This window comes from Apis cerana, linkage group LG3 (genome assembly GCF_029169275.1).
Source record: "Apis cerana isolate GH-2021 linkage group LG3, AcerK_1.0, whole genome shotgun sequence".
In the NCBI taxonomy this organism is placed as follows: Eukaryota; Metazoa; Arthropoda; class Insecta; order Hymenoptera; family Apidae; genus Apis; species Apis cerana.
The window spans coordinates 13,213,044-13,238,219 of NC_083854.1; the positions used below are offsets into that span (position 1 = coordinate 13,213,044).

Below are 25,176 nucleotides of genomic sequence, written 5' to 3' on the forward strand. Positions count from 1 at the left end.
ACGAAAATAATAAATTCGAAAGAAACGATACCGTTATTGCGAGGCCACTTCTCCCAAGAACTTGCCGACGAAACATACTTGCATCTCTCCGTCGACAGGATAACGCGTCGACCAATTCGTTCGAATCGTGATCTACAACACAATCGATGGAACTTTGTGCATTATCGCGTCGAGTTGATCGGGCAACATTTGGACCCGATGACGTAAATTTTCTTTCTTTCTTTCTTTCTTTTTTCGCGGAAAAAGGGAATAAAGGTGACCGAGTCGAATGGAATTTTTTGTTTTCTCCTATCAACGGTTATTGACGCGTAAAGAAAAGAAAACGACATAGACGGTAAATAAAGAGGGTTATAATACGGAGAGCGGTAAGTAGGTGGTGACCTTTCCGGATTGTTCGGTGCGACACACAACACCGGCCGGTGGCAACGAAAATACTGCGAGTGAACTGTTAGCTTGCCTGCCTGCCTGCCAGCCAGCCAGCCAGCCAGCCGCAAACGTTCGAGCAACAAATGAAGCTTGCGGTTTATATTGGCACGCCTTTATACGCAGTCTCTAGAACTTGCACCGAGTACCCGCAACTTTCCTCGTTCTCGTAACCAAGTTTCCCAAACATTTGATCGGCCGTATTCGCATTTATTAATAAGCGGTCGCGAACCATTGCTACATATTCTCACCGTTTCGCAACCGCGATTCTTCCCTCCTCTCTTTCGATCCTCCTTTGTCTTTCGCTTCCAAATTTTTTAACGTTGAATTCGTTCCGATCGGATCGATGAAATCCGTTCGCCTTAAAATCATTCGCGACAAATCTGGACGTGAATTTCGGAAATCTCGATTAATACAAACGTGAAATGGAAAATATAAATATTCAGATCCGAAACAAAGTTCGGATTTATAAAAATAGCTTTTCAATTCGAGGTGGCCCACGTCAATGAACCTTGCTGGTCGTGAGTCATCTGTGAAATTAACTACGTATGGAAATGTAAAAATATCGTTGTTATTGAAAGTAAACGCGCCATCGAGATTATCTTTAACCAACGATCGATCCCAATCCTTCTTTCGCGATTATTCCTGTATGTCTCGAAAAACGATCTTTTTTTCGTCTAATTTAATTTTCGAATCACATTTTAATTTCGTATAATTCGATCATTTTCTCGTGAAATCTTTTACAACACGATTAATCGATATTGATAATTATCTCGTAAGATTAATTCGTAAGTAAACAAAGATGTAATGTAATCGGAGAATATTTTATTTACTCAGATAAATACGAAATACGGTATTTTTAATTTTCGAAGAAACGGTAAACGAAGCAAGCATAACGTAAGCAAGCATAAATAAAATTCTTAAACGAAAGAATCGAAGGAAATTTCGCACGAGGATAGGTGTTCGCATGCTGTGAACGACGAAAACAGTTACGGATTCTCCGCATTGCGGTAACTTTCATTTCATTCTATCTTTGCGATCTGAGAGATTTCCGAGATTATCGAGAGATTCAGCTGTTATTAAAACGCCATCGCCCCTTAAATATTTTGTACATAACCGTGTATCAATCGTGATATAAAAAACTCTTTAAAACTCTCGTTACATTTAAATTGTTTTTAAAACGAAAAATCATCGAAACCGTTACTCGAATAATAATAAGCGTATAATATTTTAAACTCGAGAACGTGTAACACGTGCTAAGGGAACTTAAGTGAGTAGTCACTGGAAGGAAGCGGACTCGTCAAGATTTCTGTCAAGATTTTGAAAAAGATGAAAATTTACGGTATCTCTTATATCCAGATTCCCATTTCTAGAGTTTATTCTTTCGAAAATTAATCAGGATGACGACGATCGATTCGCCAAATTTCGTTACTTTATTATAGCGTTCCAACGTGTCGATATTCGGGGAATGACGACGGCTTTCTTTCACGGTTCATAAATCGGAGAGGAATTTTATGGATGCGTTACAATCTCGATTGATTACGCTTTCGACATTTACCTTGAGTGGACCTCATCGAACAAATTTCTACATATTTCCAGACCTTTCTCTTTTATTCACCGAACTTTCCTCTACTAGACTTGTCTATACAATCCTATGTAATCCTCCTAAAATATGGCGGCAATTCGATAACGAGACAATTAATCTTTGGGAAAATGGCGAGGAAAATACGAGGCTAGTTTTTTACCTTGATATTCGATGCATTCGAAATCGATCGACACGGATAACGGTTGTCACAGATGGTATAAGAAATCCGTTCCAAATAAAGTGACCGTACACAGAGGGAATAATTTATAATATACGAGTCTTTTCCTTTTTTCTCTATCGCGTCCCTCATCTCGGCCAACGATCGTTTTTTATATCTCGCGATTAGCCACTATTACCGGAAACGGGAACGGAAAAAGTTCAAGGCTGAACGCGCCAATCTTTCACGATAAGGACGTTAAAATTTTCTATTTCGAACTGAATCGATCACCGATTTTCTCGTCGTTGATGACGATGAAAAAAAAAGAAAGGAAAAGTAAATAAACGAAGATAATGCATTCTCGTCGAAAGTAAAAACAGGATGTTTTCCGGTCGGCTTGAAACCGCTTCACTTTCTAAGCCAAGTTAAATCGAGGATATATTTCCGTTTCTGTTTCGTTTTCTTTCTTTCTTTCTTTCTTTCTTTCTTTCTTTTTTTGATAAAGCGAGACTAGTAGTAAACGGTCGACTTTCGCTTTCATCCAACGACTAGTACGACCACGAATAAATGGCCAGAGTCACGAAAACTCGAGTTGTTCCGTCGCGGACCATTTTCTCTAAATTCCACCGGATAAATAGGATAGATCGAAATTAGTATTCTGCATTAGTGCGCGCGTTACGTTAGTCGATTTTCCTAGAAATGGAATAACGCGATTTAAATTTGGGAAAAGAATCGGGAATCATTCGCGTTTAGAGGAATTTCGACACCATTCTGTGTGTACCGGCCGAGCCTCGAAATTTTCAGTCGCCAAGGAGATGGCACGCGCCGCCACTTATCCGCGATACACACGGTAGGAAAGCCTCGTTTCGTCGTCCCGTTGAAAGATTAATTTTCGACCAGCCAACGTATTCTCGTCTTGTTTCGGTGTACAGATGTATATATAGATGTTTCGCGCACTTCACCGTACGTTACTCGCAACGCTCACCACTCGTGCCACGACCGATATACGGGATCGTCGTGCATACGAAACACGAGCGAAATACGCGAATGATATCTCGCGCAGGATTGTTGCATCGTAGAAGGAATTAGACGTGGCGCGACGAGCGTTTACGGTCCGCCTTCCCCCACCTCTCCCCCTTACGCGCGTTTTTTTCACTCGACGAAGAAGAAGAAGAAGAAGAAGAAGAAGAAGAAAGTGCTATTTCTGCTGCAGGGAAAACCACTTCCCCGCACCAGATATGCGGGAGAATGGTAATGGAAGCTTTTAACCTAGGGAATATAATATGAGAAGTAACTAAATCTAGGGAAAATTACTAGATTCAATTCAAATTATAACTTTGTCGCGTTAAACAACAATGAAAACGAACGACGTTATAAATCGTCGTTTAAAATCGAGAAGGGAGAAAAAAGAAGGCGTTGGTAGTTGTAGGAGTTGGAAAGGAGAACTATCGGCACGATCCTTTCTCACTTCTTCTTTTGGGTCGAGCGTCGTTTCGGGTATTCTTTTCTGCGTTGTCTCTAGTATCTGTAAGGTGGTAATGGTGTTTATTCTTCGAACGTGAAAACGAAATTTTCACGAGACACGTTTCGTGAAAATGGACGAAAGAAAAAGGAAAATGGATAAGAAAAAGTATCGATCGATATGTGAAACGACTATGTGGAACGATTATCGGGAATGTAACGAGAATTAACGAGATCCCGCTCCGTTTCGATTCTTCAACGTTTCGTACGGCTTTATCTCGTTTAACGCAATTATGCTGATGTGTGCAATAATATTAGCATAATTGACCGTAACTCGACTAGTCGCGTAAACGACTGTAGCTCTATCTAAATTTAACACCACCGTTAGCCGACAAGGATTGAATTAATTACGGTAAAGCTCGACAAACGACGAAACGATATAGATGTTCATCGATTAAGAATATCATCGCGTAACGTAATTATCGATCGTTTTTCGATCTTTTTTCTCGCTCTAAAAAAAGATTAGATTAAATTTATTCTTTCTCTCTCTCTCTCTCTTTCTCTTTTTTCACGAAATTAAAATCCTTCGACAGAAGAATTATAAAAATTCTACATCGAATTTTGAAATCCTTTTCGAAATTTCCGATCGATTTCAGAAAGAAAATAAAATAGAATCGAAAAATAAGGAACAACGAGAGACGTCTTCCTTCGGGATTTTTTCCCCTCTCCCTCCCTTTATCCACGGATTTAGTCTTCGAAGGGGAGGAGACGCGGGAGAAAAGAAAATGGGGTATTGGAAACTTTTCGCGAAAAAGAAGGAAAAAATCTAGTTAACGAATTCCGATCGGACGGGAAAAGGGACGAGCGTGTACGGTAATACCAAGGTAAACCGTTTTCGAGGGAAACATTTATATCGTATATTTAGCTTTTGTTTCCGGTCGGATAAGCTCGATATTCGGGAAGAGACGAAAGAAAGATTTTGGTGGACACGGAGGGTTTCTCTATCGATCGTGAACGGGCCAAGCCGGAAAATGGCGCGATGTAGAGGCGATGTTCCAGAAACGATTGCACGGCTATTAATAATTGAGGAGGAAGGAGGAAGGAAGGAAGGAAGCAAGAAGGATGAAGGAATTTGCAAACGCGTTTCCATGACACGGATTGCCGCTCGTTCGAACGGTCGATAATATCGATCGAGGTAAAGGGAAATAAGCGGCCGCTAATGCTGCCGCACTGCTGCCTACGACACGCGCGCTTACATGTGTATCGAGAGTGCACGGCTTCGATGCCAGCCCCTCCCCTCGGACCGATTACGCGTTGGACAACGCGTGTCCCACGCGACGGCAACTAGGCCGATCGTCTCTACGCTCTACGATTACCATCCGAGCAAACATGGAAACGAGGCTGATTTCTCCTATGCTCCTATCCAATCGTCCTGTCCGACGTATCGAACCTTTTTCGAACGCGCGTAAACGCCAGATTAAGAAGATATATCGTTTGTATACATCGCCGAATATCGCGAGAGAATTATCGATCAAATTATCACGGTAGATTCGAAGCGAACGTTCGTCTCTCGAAAACCACTTGCGCGCGAAGTACAGGAGAGAAGATCCCCCTTTGAATAGAGCGCAAGGTCTCACGTGCTCGACCTATCGTACCTATGCTACGGATTATATTTATATCCGCGTATTAAGGACGGAATAGCGGGCTCTTTCTTCGAAGAGCGATATATCGATTTCGAATTTCATTTCACGATAAAGAAGAGAGAGAGAGAGAGAGAGAAAATTTGTATCGGATGCGGTTGACCGAAACGGAGGGGCGTGAACGAAATACAGGCCGGTTATACGCGCGAATTGCAGAAACGACGCGAACGCTTTCGATTCGCCAATTTATCCGTGGAAAAAGCGAATCGAATATTCGTTCGTTTAAAAAGCAAATGAAAGTGATAACTAAAAACAAAGAAAGAAAGGGAGAAAAAAAACGTTTTTTTCGATAATCCGATAAAATTTTCTTTCTTTAGGAATCTTTTTTTTTTTTTTTTTTTTTGATATAATAATATTTGCCGGATCAAAATAACGCGGAGAATATTTTCGAGTTAATTTAAATATCGTCGCGAATCGAACCGATGTATCGAACAAATTAATTTACTTTGTCCGCATGAACTATTCAAATTACCATCGTCACGCTTTCCTACTAATCGTTATACAAGTTTGATAACTGCATCAACTAAAAGCGGATATTTTTTATTTTTCTTTTTTTTTTTTTTTTTGATAAATAAACTATTCGTTAAACTATTTCAATTTTATTTTGCAGTTTAATCGTTTTTTTTCTTTTTCATTTTTTTTTTTTTTTTTTTAATAAAAAGAACGCACAACCATAAACGACGTATGTTTTGACAAGATGACGTATAAATCGAGATATACATCCTCGAAATAAATATACGAGTGGATAAATAAACTTTTATCGGAAAACTTTCTACTTTCGCGTTACTTTTTTCATTATCAATCCGACGAAAATAACTTTATCATTATTATGGAAACGATGGAAAGTTCCGCTAAGATATAGTAGAATAATTCGTAATGGGAAAGAAATGCGAAATATCATTTTTATATATACGTCCGTTCGATCTTCGATACGAAACATTTTTCATATCAAAAGGATAAAGGAAGGAAGGAAGGAAGGAAGGAAGGAAGGAAGGAAGGAAGAAAGAATTTCTTTACAATTATTGAAAGAAAACTTACCATGGATGAAGCAAGATATATAATACCTCTTCTCGTGAAATATTTGTCGTAAAAAAAATCCAAGAAACGAGGGGAATAAAAGTTTCGACGAGATATTTTCCCGACACGGTTGCGTTGCGTCGCGTTGCGTTCACAATTCCCCCTAGAAACTGTATCTCGTTACGAGAGGTAGCCGACGAGGAGTCCGTTAAAACGATCGAATTCTAGGGGAGGAGGGGCTGGAATAAGAGGAAATTTCGATGAATACCTTTGTCGCATAATCGGGACGAAATTTGCGAGGGAGCGACAATTGGGAATACGAATCTAATAATCTAACACGATAAAGTTACGATGAAAAAACGAATCCGATTCTCCGTTCGAATTCGCTCGCGAAAACGTAAAACGAAGAATAAAAAAGCGAAGATAAGAGATCGAACCGCCTTATTCTCTCTTCGATCCCTCCATCCACGTTTCGTACGTACGAGATTTCGCTCCTACTCGGATAGATAAATCCCAACGAAGGAAGATACCCCTTTCGAGGAAGAAAGATCGATCTATCGGTCGCAGACGGGAGCGAGAGGGCATAGATATTGCTCGACGATCCGATAAAACGCATTGCACCAACGATCCCCGAGACGGATTCGGGGAGAGCGATGCGGTGCGTGGACGCGATCAACTCGGCTCGCGAGCATCTCTCATTTTTCACGGAGGAAACGGTCGATTCGCGTCGACAACGGCGTGTGGGACGAGAAATAGCCGCGAATCGGGGAGAGAGGAGAAGGGGTGGGGTGGGGGAGGACGAAAAACGGACGAAACGTTGACGGATCGAGGGAGAACGGAGAGCAGCGAACGGTTGGGGCGAATAATTGAGGGACGGAGAGAGAGAGAGAGAGGGAGAGAGAAAGAGAGAGAGAGAGAAGCGGAGAGAGACGGAACGAGCGGAGATGCGGTAACGAGACGAGGGAAAGAACGAAATTCGAGGAGGATGGAGGATAAAGGATTGGAGTTTTTTTTCCAGGGAAGATAGAAAAGTATATGGTGAAAATTCTCGGACGGAATGCAAAGGTACGCGCGCGCGTAACGCCTGCTACGAAGGAAGCGGTACCACTGAACGACGAGGGGTTGCCGCTTCGTAGGCGCTTTCCACTCGCTAGGGGCTAGCCAGGGTTCGTAGGGTGGTGGTGGAACCAAGTGTCGAGAAATCACACCGCGCGGAGCCACTTGTCGACCTCCGGCGTTTGCCAAATTTTTCTTCCCTCCCTCCCTCTCTTTCGAGCACTCCAAAGAGTATTCTCCCTTTAAAAATTCCTATTCCGTAAAATCGAATTGTCCCGTTCTAAAACCCGAACAAAGGAATCGAACGAACGGATTTAGAGCACCAATCGCGTATTCGATGTACATCATTGTTCTTTGTTCTCGCGAAATCGTGCGCGAAATAATTTTTTTTTTTAAATAGAAAAATAGAAAATTTCGAACCTTTTCTTCGAATCTTTTTTTTTTTTTGGAAAAATCTTTTAAAAATCGTGCGTCGATCTTCGTTTCCGATATTAAATATTAAATATTCTCCCTTGCGTTTCGGAAAATGGACCGAGTAAATGGACGAAGAACGAAGTCGTTCGATAACGATCGAAAAAGTCGGCAATCGATTATTTAGAAAATAAATAATTGTAATCTCGAGTTTCTCTCGTTGATACGAATTGTAGAGAATACGGGAAGACGAATCGTATGAATGAGATCTTGTCTAAACGATTACCGAGCATCAAGTCCCTTTGGCGCAGAGGATAGCGCGTTGGACTTCTAATCCAAAGGTCGCGGGTTCGATCCCCGCAAGGGATGATGTGTTTTGCATTCAGCGATGTCTGTCTTTCTCGACCGTGCGGAACCGTTATTATTTTTGAAAAAAATAGTTACGCGCGATATTATCGAGAAAATGAGGAAAATGTCTACTTTTATCGTTTCTTTTACCGTCGAGAAATATAAACCCGTTTGAAAATATTAATCGATGATATCCATTATGTATATTTCGACGTTCAACTATTTTTTTTTTCCTTTTTCTTCCTTTTTACGAAAAATTCGTTTTATCGGAGAATCTCTAACTTTGATCGAATGGAATTTTTATTAATTTTAAATAAACAAATATTACGCTTGTATGTAATATATTCGATTCGTATTCCCTTCGAATAATTACGAATTGCAACAAAGAGAGAAGATATGTTGAATCGTAGCTATCTCGTATCTAAAACTCGAACGAGAAAAAAAGGAATTTAGGACACAGAATTTTCCATCTTCTCGTATTCTTTGTACATCGGCATTGAGCAGAATCGAAAGGGAAAATGTATGGATGGAAGAACTGGAGTAGAGGTTTTCAGGTCAGGTTAAGAAGCACTCGGTATTGGACCGAAATACGTAAACGTGTACGAGAAAGGAGTCGGATTTTATTCTCTCGAAGCTTTAGTAAATCGATCGTTGTTAAATTAAAACTCGAATCTTTTATTATCATTTATTGTCACGATATATCTCGAAGCTTGTTGTATCTGTTCCAACCATTAAAATGATAACGCGTATACGCGATAAACACAAACGAATCTTTATTTTCGTAATATCTCGAGAATAGGGAGAATTTTTTTCCAATTCTAAGAAAGAATTGTATCTATACGAAAAATTTCGAACAACCGTCAATTACATTCGTTTCTCCTCCTCGGGTTTCCGTGGCACACCTGTTCCTTCCAAACATCTTGAGCATTTCGCCTACTCCAGATGCTCCCTCGAATTAAATACCCGCGAAAGGAAATATCAAGCTCGACGAAAATATTCTTGCGAAAACGATACAAATATAATACACATAATAAATATAGCAAAAAAGAAAAAGAGAGAGAGAGAAAAAAGAAATATGATAAAACAACGAGTGTATTTGGAGTGAACATTACGTCACGCGAATAATTGAGACGTAATAATTCGAGCATGGGTGGTGTGAGAATTTGCACGCGTGGTGAAAGCGTGGAATCGTTTCCTCGTTGGAGAGAAGAAAGAAAAAGAAAAAGAGAAAAAAAAGAGGACGCGACGTTACGTTCGTACGGTTTTATTTGGGAAAGGTGGCGCGGATGATGGTATACTCGCGGCGGTTGGAAGGCAGGGTCGTAGGAAGTTACCTGGTGGGTTCAGCCGCGTTGAGCACGAGCCTATCGGAGGGATGGGTTTAAAGAGGCCGCGCAGCGAGCCGCGTAGCTTCGCAGGCTAGCGTGTGCCTCGACGCGGAAAGCCGGTTAGTCGGTCTCGATCCCGCGTGCCGTTCGTGCGTTTGTCCCTGGCCAACGTTTCTTTCTCTGGCCTTCCCTCCCACCCCTGCCCTATCCCCTCTCCCGCCTAATTTCGTTCCGCGATCCATCCAAAAAATTCCATCCCGCCGTATATTTTCGTTACTCTCGTTTCTCCCCAATTTCTCGTGAACGGAAGATATACGAACATTTTCCAAGTGCGCGCACGTGGATAGGATTTATAGAACGATATACGTTCGAGTCTGCGCGTCAAAGGGTATGTTTTTCAAGTCTGCGAATTCATAGAACAACGCGCGCACGATATATATGTTTCGCTTGCACTCGCGTAAACGTTCCGATAAACATCGCGATGCGACGATGCGAGTCGAAATTTTTCCTTTAATTTGCGCATGCGCGTGCGTATGCGCAAGGTTAATGGAAATAGATCGAGGGAAAAAATGAGCTCCGAGACATCGGTGTAGAACGCAAGTGGAATCGGACGCAAGTGTAACGTAACTCTGGATCGCGTTATCCTTCGCGTTTTCAACACGCCGTTATATGTAAAATAATTTTTACATATAAATGTATATATATATATATACATACGAAATACAGAATAACTTTATTTTATATTCTTAATTTACTATATTTTTATGTTTTTAATTATTTATTATACATATGACAGATTATAATCATTACATATATAATCATAATATTCATATAAATTTACATTACAGATAAAGTCAAATTGTAATATGAATATTGATAGATGAAAAGCACAAGTGAAATATCGAAAGGATAACGCGTGTAGTCGATGTCGATCGGATTTTTCTATCCAAATACGCGCTCGAAACGTCCCTCGTTCGTATCCCGTCTATTCCTTTCTAAATATTGCGATGTTGCTCGAAGGAAAGAACCCGCTTTCGATTCATATATTTATATCCGTTATAAAATCTCGATTGATTCTTCGAAATTTTTCGCGGTGAAAATTGAAAACGCGATGCGATTGATATTACACATGCAACAACGTTAACAAACTCGTTTACCTTTACTCGTATCTTGGGAATTTTTATATTTCACGCGCGATCGAATATAATAACGTCGGATAGGATTTCGCTATCGATAACAATGTATAATAATGAAGGATGGAGCAAGGAAGAGAGAGAGAGAATAGAATGGATTTACACGTCGCGCGAATAAATTTGAACTGACCCAAATTATCCGTGCGAAGATTCCCAAAGTGTAATCAAGTCCCGTAAGGAAAAGCGAATGAAATATACCGTTATCGATTCGAGAGATTTTAATTTTATCCCGCTCGCTTTAACGTATAGAATCCAAATGTCCGCATAGCGAATTAGGTATTTTTTGTTACAGAATTCACTAGCAGAATTACTACGCACCGTGCGACATTATCCGTAACATCGTAAATCGAGTCGACGATCGGAAGGGAACGGTTGTGCGATTATCGTTCAAAGTATATAAACCAATCTCATCTCGCGTTCGACACGTCACATCGTATATATACATATATAGATATCCAAAGAGGGTGGCGCGAAAAGATCGAATTGGAGGATTATCGAGATTAGAGAGATGGAGAGAGGGGACGCGAGCGAGGCAAGGAGGTGCGTGGCGAGATTGAGACGAAGCGCGCGAAATCGGGAGTCGTACGACGAGGTGGTGGAGTTGGAGGCGAGGTTGCGCGCTGCGTACGTAGCGAAGGAGCTGGAGGTGCAAGTTTTGGAAAGGGAGGCGGAGCGTTGCGTAGCCGAAATCGCGGAACGGCGGGCCGCGGAATCGATGCGATCGGAGCGGAGGGCGATGGAGGAGGAGGATGCTCGCGAGAGGAGGAGAGATGCGGAGGATCGGGAGCGTTACAGGAAAGAGTTGGTCGATCAGATGGAGGGGAAGAAGGAGGAGAGGAGGTTGAGGGTGGAGGAGGCGAGGCGAGAGAGGGAGGTGTGGAGGGAGGTGGACAGGGCGAGGGAAGAGCGCGAGAGACGGGAAAGGTCGGGGAGGAGGAGGGAGATGGGCGAGATGGCGAGGCGAGAACGCTTGGTGGTTTCGGAGATGAAGCGGCTTCGCGGGGAGGAGGAGAGGGAGATGGAGGCGGCGAGACGTCGCGAGGAGGAGGAATACTGGCGGGAAGTGGAGGAGAGGAGGAGGAGGAGGGAGGAATGGCGGGAACTCGAGGTGCGCGCGAGGGAAGCGACGAGGAGGAAGATCGCGGACGCGTTGATCGATACGGAGGATAGGAAGCGGGAGAGGGAGGCGTTGTTGGCCGAACTGATAACCGAAGACGTCAAGTTGGAGTTGTCGATGAAGGAGGCGGAAGAGGAGATGGAGAGGGAGAGGAGGAGGGAGGAGTTGGCGGCCGATTTGAAGGAGCAAATCGTTTTCACGGAACGATGCAAATTGAGATTCGTGGAGCGGGACAGGGAGTTCGCGGAGGGAATCATGAGGAGGATAAAGGAGGACGAGAAGATTGGGAGATTGAGCGCGGAGGCTAGACGAAGGGCGCAACTGCGCTATCGGGACGAGTTGAATCGATTGATCGAAATTCGGCGTAAAATTCGAGAGGAGGAGATTTGGAGGACGAGGCGAGCGCTGGAGGAGGAGAAGGAGCGTGAGGAAACGAGATCGGATCGCGATAAGGAAGAGAGGAAACGATTGTTGGAGAAACACGCGCCGAACGTCGCTAATTTTATCGATAAAATCCCCCTTTCCGAAGAGGAACGAGAGACGATCGAACGAGTGCGAAGAAACGCAGACCCGTGTCAATAAACACGCAATAATAAACGTAAATATTTTCCAAACTTTTTGCAATTTATTCCCGTACGACCCCCAAATACGCGAATACATCGTATAATAAATAACAACTGTCGTACAACGTCTCGAAACTTCTCCTTTCGATCGAGATCGCGAAATTTTCTTTACAATTTTCCCTCGATTCGCTCATCTGGATGAAAAAAAAAGAAAAAGAAAGACGAACGTTCGTATGCGCGTTTCTCGCGTCTTTCCTTCTTCCAAAGAATTCCGAGTAACGAGTAACGACACAAGTTCGATTAATTCCCTTCGAAACACGGATGTAAAACTCGTCAAACTCATCCAGAGAGGAAGCCGGTTTAATACACGCTTTTACAAATTTTATCCATCGTCGTATTTTCTCCCTCGAAACTCGAGTTCGCTTTCCGATCGATCTTATCGATCTTATTAATCGGTATCATCGCGTGCGTTTTCTTCTCGAACTCTTGCTCGAATTTTAATTTTCACGGTACGATCGAGAAAAAAGAGATCTCGTTGCAACTCGTCGAACCTCTCTCGTGTTATCCGCTCGATCGGTTTACGACAAATATAACATATATATGTATATATATATATACAGCGCTCATCCATCGTAACGCGTTTCGACGTTATCGCGTTTCATCTACGAAACGAAATACCGAGAACTGCTACTGTGCAACCTATGCACAGTTATTCGCGTTATACACGGTTCGAAACGACGTGTTTCGATACCGTAAGTCGCTGTTTCTTCGCCTTTTTTCCCCCCTCGTCTCTCTTTACACGGCCATTTTAACGCGTTTGTGAATCGTCCCATTATTCCTGCCTAAAACGTACAACGCGAAGCATTACGGGATTACAAAGGACGAAATAGGGTAGAATAACGACGCACACCTGACAACCATCTGTGCTCGTCATCCTCCGGGGGATACGCTATACCGTACCGTGTCAACCCATGCGTATCGTTCGCAGAGCTTCAAACCTTCAACCGACACGGCGGTTAAACGTGCACACATCCTTCCGAATGAAAACGAAATGAATGAAAACAGTGAGTTGCGCGTGGACGAGGTAGCGTGTCGAGGTAAACGTTCGAGATCTGGAAAATTATACGCGTGCTGTGCTATTGACTGCATCGCGGTTCGATTTCTTCCGTCTCGTTCGCTCCTTCGAATTCGTCTAGACGAACGCGCTCGCACACACTCGCGCACGCGCTGTCGCAGTGGGCGAAGGAATGAACTTTCTCGCGCTTAATGTATGCCGAGATCGAGCAGCCATTACGGAACGTTACTTAACACATTTACGAATATTACTCGCGACGCGTTTCTTCCATCGATCGTGACGCGTGGGTTCGTCGAAACCGGCCTGGCGCCTCTCCAACTCCCTCCTCCATTCATATCCATATCGTGTAACTTGCAATTCTTTTTTTTTTTTCGTTAATGAGCGATAATGATAAAAAGAAAAAAAAACAATTCCACTTTCGTAATGCAATTATTATCCACGCTCTCCGCTATTTATATCGCGACGAGTGGATAATCGCACGATGAATAATTTACTTACGCGTAATATTAGCATCTTTTTTCTTTCTTATAACATTTTATATTGTATTGTACATTGTATTACAATCGAATACGCGCGCGATTTTCGAAATAAACGTCGACGGGTTATCGAGGTTCCGTGGTGTAGTGGTTATCACGTCTGCTTTACACGCAGAAGATCACCGGTTCGATTCCGGTCGGAACCATTTAACTTTTACTTATTTTTCCGTACGAGACTCGTCTACGTGCGAGTATTTTTCGTTAAAGTTAAAAAGTTAAAAAGTGAGGGAAGAGAGAGAGAATGAGATAACGAGAGATGTTGTTTCCTCTTTTGTTTCAGATGTCGACGGAACGAGGAAATTAACGTAGGTTGAAATGTTGGTGTTGACATCGCTATGAACGAGAGCCGGTGCTACGTCGATTCGGCCGTGCTCGCTGAACATCAACCGTTCAACCGGAATGGGAAGGCACTCAGGTGTGATTATCCTAAACGCGCCCTGTACCATATCCTACATACATTATACGCGTTTAATAATTGTCGCTCGATGCGACAATTATTATTCAAAACGATTCAAAACGAGAATTTTCGATTTTTTTCGTTTCGTTTGAAGCGAAATAAACAACGAAACGAAACAACGAGGCGAGAAAAGGAGGCAGGTGTAGCGGAACGAGCAACTCGGGACAAAATTGCTCGACTCGTAACGTTCGTTTCGACGACGCGAGACCGAGCGTTATCGTGACGTAAATCACCCCCTCTTTGCTCTCTCCTTCCTGTGCACGCCACATCGTCGCTAAAAATCTTCCCCGTAAACCGTTTTCTAAAATATAAACGCTCTCTTCCTTGGAAAAAAAAAGGAAAAATGTCGAGAGACTAATGGATAATATTTCTCGTTTCGTTTCAAGGGGATCGAAGAAGAGCGTGTTGTTCTACACGACCGATTGCGGGGACGGGAAAGAAGATCTCGGGCACAAACTTCAGCAAAGATCCGTGTCTCTGGTAAGTCGAAAACACCTTCGATCGACGAGCTTCGAAATTGGAGAAACGGGAGGGGAGGGGCGAGGGAACGATTAAGCGAGAAGAATTCGACGCGTAGCGACGAGAATCGGCGAGCAAACCGTGAAATAATAATTCTCGCGAGTCCTACGATCGACCCTTTCGCGTCACTTCTCGGCTTGGGTCGTTACACGCGCATGCGCGCATGCGCGCGCACACACTCGCGCGACACCTAGCGCCGTTCGCCTAGGGGCCCTCGCTCGACTAGAAAACCGTCGGACGGGTCTCTTTCTAAATTTGTATATTTGAAATCGCTTCGTTCCTCTTCTCGGCATCGAATACGCATTAACCACGCTTTCGTAACTTTCTATCGTATTCGTGATGTTACTTCTCCACTCGAGAGAATCGCTGACTTGCCATGCTTATCCGTCATCCGTAATACGTAATTTGTATCGAAGTGTAACGCACGTGAAAAAGTCTTCCCGGCTATCTTCCCGTCCCGAGATCGCGAAACTCAAACTTTTACCACTACGTAAGGAGTGGAGAGGGAAAAGGAAAGAACGCGTTCGATCGAAAAGAATCGATCGTAATCGTAATTAATCGTATTATAATCGGCAAAGGGAAACGATCGAAGTTGAACCTTCGTTCATCGACGAGAGATAATTATTGTCCGTTGCGCATTGCGGTGAGAACTCGTCATCTCGTAAAAAAATGTTGCGAGTACCACGGGTATTATTTTACCGCGAAGACTCACGAAGGAACTGACGAATACCGATCGTAACAGGAAAACCACGATCCCCTATATATATATATATATATATATACGGGATACGAGATACCTGAATCGTCGAATCGACGATTTCTCAGGCGAAAAATAATAACGAATTTTACTTGGTTTCCTAGACTGCTCTACACACGGGAAATGGGACGCAACAGCAATTTCTAGAACCGAGAATGGCGCAACTGGAGACGTTGGAGGCGAAGGTAAATGAAAAATTACGGATTAATCGCGTAAAACGCGTTAATTTTTCTAATCGAGATCATTTTAACGGAACGGAATTTTATTCGTTTATTCGCTCGATGGTTGGTTTAGAACGATACTCGATTCGTTCGGCCGCGATTATTCTTCTCTCTCTCGGAAAGGTTTTGTTTCGAAGGGTTCGTATAAAAAGATACGGTGTAGTTTTAACCGTAGCATCCCGACACGACGGAAGAAACCGAAGTCGATGTTTCGCGGTTATTGGCGGGTTCGCAATAGCCCCCCAGCTTTTTAAGCCTGTCCAACCAGTGATTTATATGCAGATGCATGAACCAAACTGTGTTTCGTTCGGGGGCCCTTCACTCGCCAGTTTCGGCCCCGGAGAGACCGTGCGCGCGTGCGCCTCCCATTAAAACTGCCCCAAGTCCACACAGGCGCACAGACACACACGGACGCGCAGTGGCGCAGCATTCTCCAAAATCGCTTTTTTCTTCCTTCGTGTCGCCCACCCGCTCCCGATGATCGTAGACTCGAGCGAATCGAAAAGTAAATGATAAAGGAGCGTTTCAATCGCTACTATTTTTTCTTCCATCTCGATTCATCGAGTATGCCTCGCTCGCGGAATGAAAAGAAAAGAAAAGAAACGTTCGGCGTTCGTACATCGCGTACCTTTTCATCGTCCCTCTCGCCTTTACAACAGCTATATTTTCTTAATCCCGTTCCCGACCACTCCGAGGCGCGATTAATGCGCGTTGTCGGATTCATCGACTTCCTCGACCATTCGGATGTTTACGCCCGAGCGGACCAGCGGCCGAGTCCTGTTTCGCCGTCGACTCGAAGGGAAAAGCAAAACCAAAGAAAGAAAGAAAGAAAGAAAGAAAGGGAAAAAGAAAAAGGAGCACGCCACGCCGCACGCTCCAACCTCGAACAACCAACGAATCTATCTCTCGCCTCGACACACTTTGCTTTCGAAAAGAAAATAATATCCCGAGAATATAACTCGAGACGAAATTTTTATAAATCTGTTAAAAATCGTTGGTCGCCTTAGCTTTCGCTTCGAGAGAAACGTGGAATTATTCCGCGCGGAATCGCTAGAGAATCGAAAACGTTGGAAAGGTAGACTATGGTACGCCCTTGGCTCGAAACGCTCGCAGACAGATCTGGTCAGCGAGATTGCGGATCCAGGAGTCAGTGCCCTTTACGCCGTCCGAACGCCGATATTCCAACGAGATTTCGTCTTCTTAACGTTGCGCGACATTGTTCTCTCCCCAATTCCTCCTGTTTTTCGACAGCACCGCTTCCAGAAAAACAATAATCTCGCTCCTCCTCGACCTCTTCGTGATAACATTCCGTGATAAGAAGGTGAAAAATTGCACGAATTGAACTATAAAGTGTACGGACAACGAAGCTCCATTTCCGTTCGATAAAAAATGGAGACGTTGGAGATCATCCACGTTCCCCCTTTCGCTTAGTGACGAAGGAGGGGAGAGGATCGTTAGGATTCGCAGCGTTCCCTTCCCTTATTTCACCCCGTCTTGCACGCGTCGGCTTCCACCTTTTTTCTTCCCCGAGATAAAAATAACCCCTTCTCTCGCCAATATTATCCTTCCATTATCGTTACGCGGATAACGTTCTAATTATTTTCACGCTCCTCTTCCTTCTCCTCCTCCTTCTCCCTTTTACGTATACACATATATATATATGTATATACAGGATAATTCAGATGAAAAGAATAAACAGATGTACACGTAAGATTTTATCTTAAACGTATTGACCTACGTTTGTGCCGTTGTCGGAAAGTCACGCGTTTATGGAAAAAGAGGCGTTTTACGGTACTTGCACCGAAAGCCTTGAACTCGGACTGCCTTTTGTTTTCTATCACCGTATACACGCACGCGTACGTGCAATGACGAAACCCGTGAGCGGCCACTTTCCGCGATTTCGCTCGAATTTGCGAGAAATTTCATCCTCGACAAACAAATTTTATTACGTTGAATAATTATTCGCCCTTTATTATCTTTCGCTTTTTCATCGAGTTCGCTCGCGGTGCTTCCTTTTAAATACAATTTTTAATCTCGAGCGCGGTATCATCTTTCCTCCGCAGAGACAATGGAACAAGGGAGAACCGCGCCGTGGTTGTTAAAATTAATAATCCGCTCTTTTCGTTGCTCCTTTGCGGGTACAAAAGATATGTATATATATATATATATCTTTTTTCGTCCATAGTTGTTTTCAATTGCCTTGGAGGGAAACAATAGGATACATATCTCGTGGCGATCCAACTTTTATAAATCTCGATCGAAGATGATCGTGCGAATATTTCTCGAATATTCTTCTCCATTTCAAGGAGATGTTTTAAACTTAATCACCGGGGAGAAGGAATAGTTGCGGGACGGGTGGAAAGAAAGGATTCGGTTTGGAATGTTTGGCAGGATATTTCGTAGCCGGTGCGTGGGACACAGCGCAAGGCCTCTCGTATCGCATCCTTGTTCCCGCCGCGCAGTCAAGGCCGACATCGACCTTCTCCGTGTCGTGTGTGCACGGCCAGGGACCAAGCGCTGCTCTCTCAAGGACCATCGAGTAGTCGTGTGCAGTACCGATGCGCCAGTCCATTAAGATCCACGCATTCCGTTCCATGCGTTTTAACCGTCCGACGTCCAATTCGAATTTCCCCCTCTTTTTTCCCCCAGATGGCCAGCATCGAAGTATCGCTGTCGACCACGCCGAGAAGGAAGAAAGGTGGAAGTATTTCCGGTGGGTTAACGTCCCCTGCCCATCGAAACTCGAGGGACCATTACAAGGAGCTGGACGCTCTTAGAATCGCGCTGCGCGACAAGGAGAACATCATTCAAACGTGAGGATCGCTCTTCTCGTCGAACAGATAAGGAGAGGATAGGATAAGAAGGCCTGTAATAACGTTTCCAGGTTGAAAGGGCAGCTGTGCAACACGCTGACGAACAGGCTGGCATTGCGCAACGGCGGCCCGCCTTTGACCGAGGCGGACCGAAAAGCGACCGAAGAACGACTCCAAAGGTTGCGTCGGGACGCGGATAACAAGCGGTTAGCGATCAAGAATTTAAAATTAGCCCTCGAACGACTGGACATCACCGAGTAAGTGACGAACACCGTATCGAACTGCGTGCGACCGACATTTTCACGTTTCTCTTCCTCTCCTTCTTCTTCTTCTTCCTTCTCGTTTGCCGCAGCAATATCGACGTTCGGATTCAACAAGCCGAGCTGGAGTACAGACTTGGACGCGAGGAACTGGAACTGTTGACGCTTCGAGAAGAGAGCAGAGCCCTTCAGGCCGCCCTGGAACTGGCGGAGACCCAGGAAAAGCAGAAAAACGATACGATATTTAGGTATACGTCGCCTGACACGCGTCCGGAACGAATCAGGAATTGGAATTATTCTTTTGTGATCGCAGTTGCATCTCCGGCTCCGCTCAAGCGACGATCCACGCGGTGGAAGTCAGCGCAGATCCGAAAAGTCCCCGTTTCGGAGCCGGGCCGAGAGAGGACACCCCCGGCTTGTACGTCGATTGGGCGGTCGAGGATTCCGGATTGTGCAAGGGGGATAGGTTTCGTATACTATTTCCTTCTTCTCGAATAAAAACGAACTCAAAAAAAAAAATAATTAACGAAGAAACGTTCCTCCTTCTCCTCTTTTCCGCTGTAACGGTACGTCATCTCCCTGAGATTCTTTTCTTCTCTCTCCCCCCCCCATTAATGAAACCTCCGCCAATTAAGCGAAGCTGGATTACCGCGGAGAGAAAAAGGATCGTGTTTTTCTCCCGGGGAGGGGAGGGGAAAATTTGTTTGGGAAGAAAGGAGGAGATTAAAAATAGCAGGGAAGGAAGAAGCGCAAACGTAACCCGGCTGGCTATCGGTGTACAACAATGGAGCAATCTTGGCATTTGGTTCCCAACCGGGTCACCGTAGCGTGAACGAGGGCCGGAAGTCCGCCGAGTACCCTCGCTAATTGCACCTACGACTTCGCATGACCCCCACGTTTCCTCCTCCCTCCCCTCTTCCGCCACGATTCCTCATTCCTTTTTCTTTCTATCCATCTTGACTGTGCGCAACTTGAAAGTGTGTAAGCTTGCCCCTTCTTCCCTCTCTTTTTTTTATCTTATCGCGCGAAACGATTGTTCGTTTAGAATCTTGGAAGTGAACGGAAAACTGGTGGTGGGAGCGGGGAGAAGCGATCTAGCAAGGCTGCTGGCCGTGGCACCCGACGCGGCGCAAATCGTGGTACTTCGAAAGGGCGAGTCCCTCACAGCGCTCCGCACCCTCAGATCCGATAATCTTAGATTGACCCACAGGATCGGTTATCTGGAGGAGCAGGTCAGGGATCTTCTCGCGCCGAGCAGAGCCGAGCAGGTCCCAGCGGATCCTCCGCCCACCCGTCAAGAACAAGTTCAGGTAACGTCGTTTAGTTTTCTTTTAAATAACAATCGTTATTTAAAGGATATGAGAGAAGAGATTGAGAAGAGAGATCTTTGTTTCCATATTTTCGCGTCTATTCTTCTCTTCGTTCTAGGTTTTTCAAAAAGGGCCACAGGTGACTGCGCTAGTCGCGAATCTACCTGGTCTCAATATAAGAAATTCGATGGAATTGCGGCAGAGTTTGCCGACGGTAAGAAACAGGCATAGCGATCACTCGAAACGTTCATCGACGGACGTGAAAATTTCCAACGAGCTCGATTCCTCGTTGGTTAGCGTTTCCAACGGTCATCACAAATCGCGAACTAAACAAAAACATCAAGGATCTTCGGTAACTGGATCAACCGCGAGTTTGGAGGCGCAAACCTCGTCGCAGTTGCAGCAACGTAGGAGGCCACCGCGAGTCGAGTCAGCTATGGAACATTTGTCCAACAATCGGAAAAATTCGTCTCGAGCGCAACCGTTCGACTTCGATTCCGAACCAACCTATTATCGATTGCAGGTATTATTCGTGATTCTCGATCCACCCTCTTTCTGTCGTTCGTTGCGGGATTTAAGGGAGATAAAGATCTCACCTTCTCTTTTTAACATCTCCCTTCCCTCGTTTCAGGACTCTCAATCGCGAACGTCGGAGAATTCCGACGTGTCGGTGGCGTGTGGTTCTCAGGAATCGAAATCTCGTCCGGCACCGCCGAAAAAACCGCTTCGATTATCCTTACATCGTGCAGCTAGTCTTCAATCCGTAGAAAGTGCGCCGCCAGCTACGCTTCATGACGTGGTGAAAAAACCGATAAAGAGAAATCATAAAAGTGACCCATCACCGTTCGAAAAAACTATTCGAGCGGAATCGAACGGAGAAGCGAATAATCAAACGGAAGAACCGTACTCTAACGCGTCTCAACCCCCACCAAGGACACCTTCCAGAGCGGAATCTTGTCAGAGCGCGTTACGATGGCCCTCCCCTAAGCCGAGACCTCATTTGACATCTGTCACCATGGAGAAGTGGTGTTAGACGGGAAAATAAAATAAATACGAACGACCTTTTAACGTCATCTTCCATCTTACTCCAAGATGGATCACGGCAATTTTTATACGACGTGTAAATAATATTTTTAAACTTTTTTATTAACGCGAATTTTACCAAAAGACTGAACTTACATTTCGAATTTATTGCATTGAATTTTTCTTTTAAATTTCACGTTTTTCAACGATCCAACTACACATCGAACGCGTAATTCAAAGTAAAGTATTCCGTTATACATATATTATTATCTCGAATTACGATCGATTAATACCGAACAAATTGTATTTAATCGTACAAAACTTATATTCGTTCTAGAATCCTTTTTTCTTCTTACTTCTAAGCGATTGTAATAGCTCTTTTACGTATATACGTATATCGTAACAATAATATCAAATCTATAATATCTTTTTTCAATTGCTAGTCCAAATATGTATTTTATAATTATTAGTATTAATTCAAACGTTTCATGATGAAATGATCGTTTCTAGGAACAAAGGCATTTTAAAAGTAAAAAATTATATAATACAAGCATATAAATAAATTTTTTTCTCTCTAAATTATCAACTTTTACATCTTATTATTGTACATTTCATTTTTTTTCTTTCTTTACTGAATTGCTCTTTTACAAAGTCTGGCAAGAAGACTGTTCATTTGTAGCAAACTGTTAACTCCATCCACTATTCCCAGATGAGTTATTCCAATTTCCTGAAACGAAAATTTTAAATTTAAACTATCTCGTACGTGTGCATATTTATATAAAAGCAATTTTTATTGTATACAAAGTTGACGTAAATTTTTAAACTCACTTTCACGAAATCTAATTTTAACGTTTCATCGATGGATAGATTTTTTGCAACTCTGAATATATTATTAATTATATCTTCCGCGGAATAACCCATTTTCCATAAATGTTCCATTACCTGTATCGTAACACATTACAAAAAATCGTTTTATATCCATTTAACGGATAAGTAGATAAATATTTTGGTAAGATGATAAATTATCACACCCCGTATGCTTTGGAAATATTGCCCTCTTTACAAAATTCAAGCATTTCTTTAACGAGCAATGGATGCGGCTCGTCGCAGACTTTGAAAACATTTTCACTATTTACGTGATTAAAACCATTATGCGTCGATTGTAAATTATTTAGGGCTTGTCTCATATCACCTTGTGCGGTAAACACTATTGCTTCCAATCCATCGTCCGTATGCGAAACCTGTTTAAATAATTTTAATAAAATGTAAAATTAAAGGATCGATACATCTCGATAACATTTTTCCACGCGAATAGAGATAACAGAGATATAAATATTTAAGAAAACTTATGCCTACATCTTCCTTTTTACAAATATCGATGATCTTTGCTAAAATTTGTGCATCCGATAATTTTCCATATCTTAACATAGCACAGCGTGATTGTATTGGTTCGATAATTTTGTCGCTAGAATTACAAGCTAACGCAAATCTAGTCGTGTTGCTGTATATTTCCATCGTTCTTCTTAATGCTTGTTGAGCACCGCCAGTCATGCTATCAGCTTCGTCTAGAATTATTATCTTGTGTTTTCCTTTTGGCAGATTCACCTAAATTTGAATCGATAATACCAATTAGCCGACTTGAAAAAATGGACAAGAATGGAAGTAAAAGTAGAATAGAAAATATAAAAAAGATTTTTTTACCCTTTTTTGAGCAAACATTTTAATTTTATTCCTTACTACGTCTATTCCTCGATCGTTCGAGGCGTTTAACTCTAATACTGCCTCTTTAAATATTGGCCCTAGTAAAATGCGTGCTAAGCACAATATAGTCGTAGTTTTACCAACTCCTGGTGGACCGGCAATGATGATATTGGGACAATTGCCTTGTTGAGCAAAAACCGATAATCTGGATACCGTATCCTCGTTACCAACAATGTCGGAAAATATTTGTGGTCGATATTTTTCGATCCTTAAAAATAAAGATTTATCTTAATTCTTATTCTTTTCTTTTCTTTTCTTTTCTTTTGTCCTATATAAATACATATTAAATTAACGGACGAAAATAGAACGAGATATAACCTAAAAAAAAATATATTCGATTTAACGACGAGAAAACGTACATTCCAGTTTACAAAAAAACATACCATGGCAAATGATCCAACTTTTTATCTTTCTCTTTATCTTTCACGTTATAACCACTCGTTGATGGCAAAATTTCAATATCCATAGATTCATCGATATCATTCTCACCTCCCATCTTTGAACATTCAATTTAAAACGCGGGAAAAACTCACTACCACTTCCAGATGTCCAATACATTGTTGAAACATAGATTATGTAGTAATAAAGAAGAGAAACTGTCTTCGTCGTTCTTTTTTGCTCATGACTTAATATCAATGAGCAAATATAAAATGTATTACCGATTAATAATAATTTTTCTAAAAAAAATATATCATGTTAAAAATAAACCCTTGAAAAATTAATATTCAAAATATTTTATTATACAAATAAATCTAATAATTAAAAAGTATAATCTCATAATTGTAAAATAGATGGAATAGAAAAAAAAAAGAAAAAAGAGAATATTTATCTCACGGTAATGTGAAATAAATGATAATTAATGTTTATTAACATAAATAATGTAATATTTATTTTACCATTTCATTTAAATCATTAAAACATAGATAAAACTGATTAACTGATATCATAATTATACATTAAATTTATCATTATCGCCATTATTTATTGCCATATATATATTTGCAAAAAAATTATATTTAATATTAATTATTAAAATAAAAAATTGTATAAAAATTATATCAACATTATTGTATATTGATTATAAAATTTTACCAGATCAGATAAAATAATTTTATAATCGATACAAAAATACAAGATTTAATTATCATATATTTGATAATGTGAATATTTTTTTCTATTTAAATTCATAATATTATTTAACAAATAAATAAATAAATAAATAAATAAATAACGGTTAACGGTTAATGATTACATTATTTCTTAAGGGGTCGCCGCGGTATCGATTAAATTTTTCGCATCTAGTAAAATCTCGCGAGATCGTCTCTCTTTTATAAGCATTGCGTTGGTGGCTTACGGAATGAGATTTCAATATGGCAGCCGTCGTGATATCTGCACAAGTCGGTATCGCGGAAATGTTTTGAAGTCGTTGAGTAATCGCGACAACCGGTTGACGTACAACGCATAGGTTAGTAAGACGAAATGACGTTACGTTTTTGTATTAGCTTCTCTGATTGAATCGATCAGTTTGTGTCAGGAAACCGGGTTTTCGTGAAAATTATTTTCCTCATCACGGTTGAGCCGCTAAAGTATATAGTTGAAGCCGCAGTATTGTTCGAATGCAGACATAGGTTACCTTGATTTTTCATTCTTAAATCATACTCAAAAGCGTATCACGTTAAATAAGAATCCGACGCTCGTTTCGTTCAATCGACCAATGTATATGCATGTGACATCACGTATGTTTTGCGATTCTATGTATGCTTGATGTGTGTACGTTTTTCTCAGCTAGGCTATATACGTGTGCGTGTCGTGTCAGGTGTGTGGATGCTGTATCGATGCGTGTATATTCATAAAATGTTTAGAATCGTCGTTTATCTTTTATTTTCGAACGGAACATTGTTCGAGTGTCGCGCGTGTTCAAACGTCAAGAAAGAAGAAGACACGTCGTCGTGTATGTTTTTGACACATCTCGCCATGCCGAATGAACAGCATGGTTCTTCGGCCCGCTACATACCGAACAATACATTTGGGAACAACGTTTGGTAAGTTGATGTATTCCTTCTTTACGATTCTTTTATTTATCTG

General features: G+C 42.2%; 6 protein-coding genes and 2 non-coding genes across 33 annotated transcripts in view; 6 read left to right on the forward strand and 2 right to left on the reverse strand.

Annotated features, from left to right (window-relative positions):
- LOC108001128 (uncharacterized) overlaps positions 1-7,457 on the reverse strand; it is a 25,077-nt gene extending 17,620 nt beyond the window's left edge. For 2 of the 14 annotated variants that reach the window (XM_062073185.1, XM_062073188.1), the window contains exons 1-3: positions 6,826-7,457; positions 6,365-6,582; positions 32-132 (exon numbers count right to left, since the gene is read on the reverse strand). In XM_062073185.1, coding sequence (XP_061929169.1) covers positions 32-76 — 45 coding nt within the window. In that variant the 5' untranslated portion in view covers positions 77-132; positions 6,365-6,582; positions 6,826-7,457. Of the gene's footprint in view, positions 1-31; positions 1,201-1,981; positions 2,089-2,168; positions 3,281-6,364; positions 6,583-6,825 lie in introns of those variants that run through there. The other 12 variants (XM_062073180.1, XM_062073179.1, XM_062073186.1 and 9 more) reach the window with 9 other exon arrangements.
- LOC107995393 (uncharacterized) overlaps positions 1-21,909 on the forward strand; it is a 23,659-nt gene extending 1,750 nt beyond the window's left edge. The window contains exons 1-12 of one of the 7 annotated variants that reach the window (XM_062073175.1): positions 9,595-9,874; positions 10,972-11,219; positions 14,251-14,385; positions 14,814-14,907; positions 15,808-15,888; positions 18,574-18,737; positions 18,809-18,994; positions 19,090-19,245; positions 19,311-19,463; positions 20,043-20,307; positions 20,426-20,830; positions 20,939-21,909. In XM_062073175.1, the coding sequence (XP_061929159.1) occupies positions 14,306-14,385; positions 14,814-14,907; positions 15,808-15,888; positions 18,574-18,737; positions 18,809-18,994; positions 19,090-19,245; positions 19,311-19,463; positions 20,043-20,307; positions 20,426-20,830; positions 20,939-21,340 (1,986 nt within the window). In that variant the 5' untranslated portion in view covers positions 9,595-9,874; positions 10,972-11,219; positions 14,251-14,305 and the 3' untranslated portion in view covers positions 21,341-21,909. Of the gene's footprint in view, positions 1-9,593; positions 9,875-10,971; positions 11,220-12,251; positions 12,395-14,250; positions 14,388-14,813; positions 14,908-15,807; positions 15,889-18,573; positions 18,738-18,808; positions 18,995-19,089; positions 19,246-19,310; positions 19,464-20,042; positions 20,308-20,425; positions 20,831-20,938 lie in introns of those variants that run through there. The other 6 variants (XM_062073176.1, XM_062073174.1, XM_017052879.3 and 3 more) reach the window with 6 other exon arrangements.
- On the forward strand, positions 8,107-8,179 carry Trnar-ucu (transfer RNA arginine (anticodon UCU)). Its single transcript has one exon. It is a non-coding gene; the product is annotated as a tRNA-Arg (tRNA).
- Positions 11,188-12,378, forward strand: LOC133665768 (uncharacterized). Its single transcript, XM_062072178.1, has one exon. The coding sequence runs from the start codon at positions 11,188-11,190 to the stop codon at positions 12,376-12,378; it is 1,191 nt and encodes a 396-aa protein (XP_061928162.1).
- Positions 14,044-14,116, forward strand: Trnav-uac (transfer RNA valine (anticodon UAC)). The gene has a single exon. It is a non-coding gene; the product is annotated as a tRNA-Val (tRNA).
- LOC107995396 (replication factor C subunit 2) overlaps positions 21,756-25,176 on the reverse strand; it is a 41,017-nt gene continuing 37,596 nt past the window's right edge. For 3 of the 5 annotated variants that reach the window (XM_062073204.1, XM_062073203.1, XM_062073202.1), the window contains 6 exons: positions 23,475-23,768; positions 23,032-23,299; positions 22,687-22,935; positions 22,362-22,571; positions 22,159-22,272; positions 21,756-22,057 (listed from right to left, as the gene is read on the reverse strand). In XM_062073204.1, the coding sequence (XP_061929188.1) occupies positions 21,959-22,057; positions 22,159-22,272; positions 22,362-22,571; positions 22,687-22,935; positions 23,032-23,299; positions 23,475-23,587 (1,053 nt within the window). In that variant the 5' untranslated portion in view covers positions 23,588-23,768 and the 3' untranslated portion in view covers positions 21,756-21,958. The remainder of the gene's footprint in view (positions 22,058-22,158; positions 22,273-22,361; positions 22,572-22,686; positions 22,936-23,031; positions 23,300-23,474; positions 23,769-25,176) is intronic. The other 2 variants (XM_062073206.1, XM_062073205.1) reach the window with 1 other exon arrangement.
- Positions 24,416-25,176, forward strand: part of LOC107995397 (neurocalcin homolog) — a 53,881-nt gene continuing 53,120 nt past the window's right edge. For all 3 annotated transcript variants that reach the window (XM_062073207.1, XM_028665541.2, XM_017052890.3), the window contains exon 1: positions 24,416-24,556. The gene's annotated coding sequence lies outside the window, so the exon portion shown is untranslated. The remainder of the gene's footprint in view (positions 24,557-25,176) is intronic.
- LOC107995398 (neuronal calcium sensor 2) overlaps positions 24,522-25,176 on the forward strand; it is a 32,718-nt gene continuing 32,063 nt past the window's right edge. The window contains exon 1 of the mRNA XM_017052898.3: positions 24,522-24,556. The gene's annotated coding sequence lies outside the window, so the exon portion shown is untranslated. The remainder of the gene's footprint in view (positions 24,557-25,176) is intronic.